The sequence below is a fragment of the Cariama cristata genome, unplaced genomic scaffold (assembly GCF_000690535.1).
Source record: "Cariama cristata isolate BGI_N322 unplaced genomic scaffold, ASM69053v1 scaffold24516, whole genome shotgun sequence".
NCBI lineage: Eukaryota > Metazoa > Chordata > Aves > Cariamiformes > Cariamidae > Cariama > Cariama cristata.
The window spans coordinates 7,535-15,129 of NW_009620794.1; the positions used below are offsets into that span (position 1 = coordinate 7,535).

The 7,595-nt window shown below is 38.5% G+C and overlaps 1 protein-coding gene across 1 annotated transcript in view; it reads left to right on the forward strand.

The window, feature by feature from the left end:
* Positions 1-7,595, forward strand: part of VWA3B (von Willebrand factor A domain containing 3B) — a gene marked incomplete at its 3' end in the record, with an annotated part of 61,995 nt that overhangs the window by 4,907 nt on the left and 49,493 nt on the right. The window contains exons 4-6 of the mRNA XM_009701725.1: positions 684-934; positions 3,032-3,191; positions 6,277-6,446. Coding sequence (XP_009700027.1) covers positions 684-934; positions 3,032-3,191; positions 6,277-6,446 — 581 coding nt within the window. The remainder of the gene's footprint in view (positions 1-683; positions 935-3,031; positions 3,192-6,276; positions 6,447-7,595) is intronic.

A 7,595-nucleotide genomic window follows, 5' to 3' on the forward strand; every position in this document is an offset into this window, starting at 1 on the left:
CTGTTGTTTTTAATTTTAGTACTGAATCTAGTTTTTTCTTATTTTACTGATGTGGTATTGGAAATTTTAGTTGTTGATTGCAGTTGTTTGAACTAAATTTGCGTGAGCACCTACCCTCAAATAGTTAATCTGTAATGCTTGACATTATTAGTGAAACAATAGTACAAACAGGAAACATTTTACATTTTCCTTTCAAATGCTAAAGACAAGGTGGCAATTGAAGTGCCTCAGAACCAAACCATACGTTCCCTTGTATCGCTGTACAAAATTTTAAGAGCCAGTCAAAATTCTAGTCTAAGAAGGTACAAAGTTTCTGTGTCCTTGTTTGTTCACCCATCTGCTCTGCAGCCCTTTCAACATCTTAGCCTGTGTTCAGCTCATTCTAATTGCTCCAGTCTTGAGACAGACAAGTCAGACAACCCACTGGCACTGTCCCATGCTCATATAAAAAGATTATGAAAAGCAATTAGGACAAAATGCAATGTCTTTTCTTTATAGCTTAGATGCATTTGTCAAGTATTTGCTCTTGAAATGGTGGAAGAAAAATGGGTTGTTTTCACTGCTACCTTGGCTGACATATCTGGCACTTGCAAACCAGCCATTGCAGCTGTGCTAAGCTTGGGGCCGCATTTGTATTATTTGTTTTGATGTTCAATTTCTTTCTCTCCCTTATTTAAATAAAGCTGACAGCCAAAAAAGAACTGATTCTTCATTTTGTGGATTGTCTAATGAGAGCCATTGAGCTATATAAGAAACGAATGGAATGGTTAACCAGCGGCAGCCGGCAGATATTTGGAGTGATTCAAGAACGGTGCATTGTCATTGTTTTGGATTGTGGCACTGCGGCTCCATCTGAATTTGATCTATGTCGGGATGCAATTGCTATGGTACTTGTCGAACAGGTGATCCAAATTGCCAAATTCAACCTCATTTGGTAAGCAGAAGGAATCATAGAACCATAGAATCATAGAATGGTTTGGATTGTAAGGGGCCTTTAAAGGTCATCTAGTCCACCCCCCTTGCAATGAGCAGGGACATCTTCAACTCAGTTAGGTTGCTCGAAGCCCTGTCCAACCTGACCCTGAATGTTTCCAGGGATGGGGCATCTACCACCTCTCTGGCAACCTGTGCCAGTGTTTCACCAGCCTCATCGTAAAATTTTTCTTCCTTATATCTAGTCTGAATCTACCCTCTTTTAGTTTAAAACCATTACGCTTTGTCCTATCGCTACAGGCCCTGCCAAAAAGTCTGTCCCCATGTTTCTTATAAGCCCCCTTTCAGTACCTGAAAGGTCGCAACAAGGTCTCCCTGGAGCCTTCTCTTCTCCAGACTGAACAAAGAAGTTGATGTCTGCCCATTGCTGGAGAATAAAAAGGAGTCACACATCATATAGACATGTGTTTGGATAATACACTTTCTGTAGTGGAAATTGTCCTGATTCATGTCATGATAATATCTATATATTTTCCACCAAGTTTCACCCACAGTCATGCTGAGCTTGCTACTTCCTTTTAACAGAAGACCATTGTTACCCTGAGGAACAGATAAAGGCTAACAGAACCCAAATACTGATATATGCCTTCTACAAATATAGCACAGAAAACAGAAAGGGGAACTTTGCAATAGCAGTAATGTTTTTCAGGCATCTAAGTATTACAGAGTGAAACAGTGAGGTCCCATCTGAATGCCTAGGCATTCTTGTGTCTTTAGGCATTACAGGTTTCTGCCTTACAGCTAAATGTACACTACCCCAAGTGCCATAGGCACAGGCGTAGTCATTTGTATTTCTATAGATTTCCATGGTCACAGAAATCAGTAGCAGAACTAGGAAACAATACTAGATTTCCATAACAAAAGACAAGTGCTTGTTCCCTAACATGAGTAAATGAATTTGGGTTTAGTTACAAATAGAAGAATAGAAGCAGCTATTCAAATTTATATATCTCTGCAAAAATTCTTATATATCCATAAAACTTTGAATGCATAAGCTTGGCTTTGGATAGATGAATGGAGTTTTGTGACTGTGAAAAAAATTATGTACAAATTAGGTCATGTAAGTTTAAAATTGGTTCCACAATGGAACTTGCCTCTACACTGTGATTCTTAAAGTTCTTTTACCCAAGCTTTGTCCTACATATTTGATTCTGGTGCCCTATCTTAATTCTCTAGTTTGTGATACAACTGAGATTTGAAAAATAGAAGATAACTTCGATAACTTTTGACAAGCATGTAAAACTTTTTCTTTAAAAATTATCTGCAAAGCCAAGTAAAAATTGAGGCACAATAATTGTGTTCATCTGTTTGTTTGTTTTCACAGGAGAGAGACAAAGGACAATATAGCATATAAATTATTACTTTAAAAGAATATTGGAAAACATACTTGTCTTTTAGATTTGCAGGAAACTCTTCAAAATATTACTTGTTGGAATGTCACAGATACTGGAACCAATTGATTTTTCGTTTGCTTTCTGTCTTTTTATGTACAAATGCACAGGCATACATGCTCATATACTTTGTACTTCTGTACTGCCATTAAGACTAAGGCCTTTGATCAATTAAAATATCGAAAAGCTTAGCATCACAAGTTTTATTTTGATAGATAGACAAAGATCAGCCCTACTACAAAAAAAGCATGTCAGTTAAAATGGTCTGACACAAAGATCATGCTGCAAGTTTTGGAAAGAGGCCTGTGGCAGCCAGATTTTTTTTTTCATACACATATTTTAAAAACCTCATTGTGTTTTTATGTTAAGGGGAGATATGAATTTGGAACTGTTTTTAAAGTACTTTAGCTCTCTTGACCCTACTTTGGAAACAGTTGCCTCAAAAAATCTTATAAAAATTACAGTATTTTTCTAAGGGTTTTATTTTTCCTCTACTTCTTTTATTGCAAGTCCAGATTTACTATCTGTGGTTTATTGTAATTATTACTTAAGAATATAAAAGAATAGTAACAATAGCAGAGCTCTACTCTTTTGCTCTGCCAGCATTATTCTCACTATTTCTGATTTATAGTTACTGTCATTTTCAGGGCTGCTCAGGATCTTATGAAGTGGCAACAGAAATCTACTCCTGTGTCTGAGCATACTGTAAAGTCTGCTGTTACGTGGCTCTGGAAGCTGGACCATATGACAGCTGCCAGCCATACTAAGTCTGTTGAAGCCCTGCTGGAAGCCATGAGTGATGAGGCGGTAAGCTCATACGTCTTTTCAGAAGTCTTGAGTAAATCCAAGAATATTCAGTGCCAGACTGGCTACTGTGATTTGCCCTGATGAATATTGCAAAGATAAATATTAATGATGGCATTTGGAAAGGTTTTTTTCCCCAAGTGTAGATGCATACTATGCTTACTGATGGCTTGTTTATGTAAATGTACTGTATTTTGAATGTAGAAACTTGTTTATTTTCTTTTCTAGAGTACACAGAATAAATAACATATTCAGTCATTAAGGGAAAAAAAGGGAAAGAGAAAACATTTTCCCTTCCATTTTCTTTGCCATGTGTGTTCTTCAGGGCTTCAAATTTATGAGAAAATTGCTAGTATCAACATTATTGAAGACAGGGAAACCATTTTTATTTTGTTATGTATCCAGAGTGCTCGCAAAAAATTAAATTTAAAGTCCAAAATAGTAAGTACAGAGGTTTATTTAAGCATTAACTCATGGTAGGGATATGCAAATCCTTTTTCATCATCCAGGTTATAGCTAGAGTTTCTTCCAGGACAAAAAGACAAAGCATGCACAGGTATCGCTGCAATTAAATTCTGTCTGTTTCCAAAAGTACCATATTACTTTATTCATTATAGTAGAGTCACAAGATGTAGAATATGTATGCCATCATTTGAGTTAGTCACTTAAAACTTGTGGTGTTAAAGATATATTTTATGAAATTTGCTTACAATGTACATTGTTTCAGTTCCCTCGCACCTGAATTTAATGGAATATTCGGCCTACTGTGGGTGGACTAGAATCATTGGTTTTGACTGCCATTAAGATCCATCCCTGTGCACAGATCCAATCCTAACTCCTTTGTAAATCACATTCTGAGACATTGTTTGAAGGAGAAGGTAAATTTGGCTTGAGTTTCCTTCTGGTTCCCTGTGCTGGTGGATTCTCATCCAGGTGAACCTTGATGTTTGGAAACTGACATTAAAAAGGAACTGGCTGAGGAACAAATTGTGCAACAGTGAGATTTTTTATGACTACTTTTTTAAGTGCCTCCTTCATAAATTTTATTAACATTTTCAATTTGCAGTATATTACTGATTTCCTGGTGGGAAACAAAAAAGATCGTATTTAGATTTCAGTATTGTCTGGTTGAAAAAAAGGGTTGTTGGACCTGGTGGGTCTGCATATGAATAAACAGAAATTAAAATCTATGCAACAGTGAGACATCTATTATTTTTTTCTGGACATTGGTGGGCTAATGAGCAATCTGGGGGAGTCAATTGTGGCAGGTGCTCAACATGAAACAAACTTCAATTACTCCTCAATATAATCGTTATCATTCATAACTGAGAGTTCACCTGAGTGCAAGTTTCACTGTACTGCAGGCTGGGGGAGACCCCAATCAGTCCTAGGCAAAAGCTGCATGCTCACTGGACAGTTGTAAATGACTCATTCCTCGGAACTGGCTTCATCAACAGAAGTTGCCCCAAAACAATAGCTCTGTTTTCCCTAGACTTGGCTCTTCCTGTCATTCCTTTAGCTGATCTTTTTTTCCCGTGTGAGCTGACTCCCCAGATTTCCTCTCCTCATGACCTGTCAGTCCCAAACTCAAGATAACTCTGCTGTCAGGTTGCAATCCTTTGAGCTCTACCTGCCACAGGTGCATCTGCAGTGTTTAACTTGTGGTTCTGTACGGGTGCCAATCCACAAAGCGTGGTCACCCATCCAGAACACACCTTCCCACCAAGGTAAAGACTGTGAGGAACTGTTCATGTTGTTCTCCTTCCTGTTCTTGTATGAAGTTGGTTTGCTTGTTTAGATGGCTGCAGAAATGATAATTTTCAAAATATGAATGACTAAATGGAAAGGTATTAACCTTTCCCCACTAGTCTGTAAGGAATATTTCCTTTGTGGTATGGTGTTGCTGGGTTTGTAGTTAAGTAGAGTGAATTGTCCGTGGTTAGCAGTTTTGTTTATTTTCTTGTGAGGAGTTGGTTCTGCATCAGCTATGCCCAGGAAACGTCAGCATTTTAAAAGTTGCAGAGGCAGGCAGTAAATCCTTGTGAGGAACTGTGAAAATTAATATCCTTATTGAATACCAAGTTTATGAATTATTGGCAGTCGTAGGAGGGAGGAGGAGAAGATGTGAATCTGAAGGAACACAGAGAAAAGTGATTGTGCAATATGCATGCATTCCCCCAGGACAGGAGCCTCTTCAGCAAAAGGAATAGGACAAGGTGTTGTCCAAAGACTGGGTCTCAACTGGGAGAGCTGTGTGTATGCTCAGCATTTTAGCTGGATGAAACAGAGAGGGAACCTTGTAAAACTGAACTGAAGTACAGATAGGTGCAAGAGTTCTCTCATTTTGTTTCTGTGCATCTTTTTCTACAGCTAGTATTTTGTTAATCTTGCACTTCAATGAAACACATTCATTCTTCTCTTTAACCTTAGTATAATGTAATAATGTAATACTCAAGCAATAACTAAAGGATATTTCTTCAGCCTCTCACTCTTCTTGCGGTAACATTTTCAGAATATAAGTGTGTGTGGTCATAATAAACCTGCCAAGCTCCCTCTGCCTTGGGAAGTATAAAAAAATACAAATTATCTGCAAACACCAACCGTAGCATTCAAAGAATGATGCATCTTTCCTACCCTTAAAATACATGCTGCCAGTAAAAGTATGTGTGGTGTGAAAGTTCCTACTGATTTTCAGCCCTAGCAAGGCACCAACACAACATCTCTCTTCATAGAAGTGGAATGTGGCACAGAGCCTTGTCCTGACTAATAATACAGTTCTCCTTCCTTACACCTCTCTTTGGTTTCAGTTCACTTCTGTGGAAAGGGGCTTGCATTGGGAGAATCAGACCCAAGGGCTGTGGGCCAGGTTCTCTTCTCACTTCAGGAAATTTTGTGTGGATTTCATTTGAATTACTAGTGTAAATGAGAAGGACAACCAAAGATCTGAAAATCTTGTAGCCTGAGTAATGCATCTGTTTTACCAAATTTTCTTACCAGTACTTGGCACAAGACACTGCTTGAATAAGTACCAGGCATCTATGTAAAACAATGTCTTTGAATTTCCAATTTTTCTTCTGTTTAATGACAGGTTGAAGCCATTTATTACTTTGCCATGGGTGATATTCCAGTGGACACAAAGCAACTACTCCTTGAGAAGGTTTCTGGTGGCCCCTGTCCAGTCAACACTGTATCTTTCAATGCGAGGGAAGATGAAACTATTATTTTTCTGAAAGAATTGAGCCGCTTGGCCTCTGGCAGGTATGACAAAGAAGCAATGCAATAATGATTTCGGTTCTTGTAAAGTGCTTTGCTGCTAGGAATGGTATCAGAAGATATCTGAATTTTACTCATGAGGAAAATGAGACACAGCAGTTCAGTAAGCGATGTGGGGAACCTGGGAAAATAGTCGAAGAAATTTGATTAAAATGGAGGACCTACTCAAACAGACCAACTTCTCTCCATGTATGTGCTCACTGACTTGCAGAAAGGCCATTCCTTTTTTATATCCTAAATCGTCTGTCATATGCTCCTCTTTCAAAGTCTGAAAAAATTTTCAGGGGAAAGGGTTACAACATAAACTGAAATAAGTTTTTATTGTATTGCTTTGTACTCTGGTAATATCCACAGGCACCAGCAAAGGATCTAGAGTTTTGTTGGATCAAGTGCCATACAGACATGTACTTAAAAGGTAATGCCTGTCCTAAACGGGCAGTTCCTGGAACAACAGAAAATTGATGTGATGTTATCCATCAGGCCTGGCTGTGTGGAAATGCAGTTCTGTACCATGCTGTCTAGCATCTATTTGGTATGGGTGGTGGAAATTGATACATTCCACATGGCTTGTTGGCTACTTTATCCTGGGAATCAGCCGTGTGGTGAGAATCAGCCTTCACTAGTAAGGGATAATAGAACTTTAATCTTGATTCTGATATCAAAATAAGGAAAACAAATGAACAAACACAAAACCCCACTCACGCTGAACAGCAGGAGGGCAGTAGGAGTCAGTAGGTGTTTGTCTGCTTAATGGAAGTCACCGTACAGTTACAGAGCTATGAAATGGCTGCTAGCTCTTTCTGTTTCCCTGTTATTTGTGTAAGAGTGGGAAGACCTCCAGCAGTAGAAATCTCCCAAATGACAGCAGAGCAATTGGTAAGGTGGCAGCTGCTTAGCTCTTTTATAGCCATCTGCGTTTAGAAGTAGCTTTTAAGAGATAGAGCATCTGCCAAAAAACAAGACTGTGGGAAAGTGTTATGTTTGCTCTGGTCTGATGTGTGTCTAAAATTATTGTGGTCATTTAGAACCGTGGTAACTCCATGATATCAGGTACCTTGCCAGTCACCATCATTCATTTTCTTCTGGCAGTATCCTTAACTCCTTTATAAAAGGAAAGTGAATGTTTCTTGTATG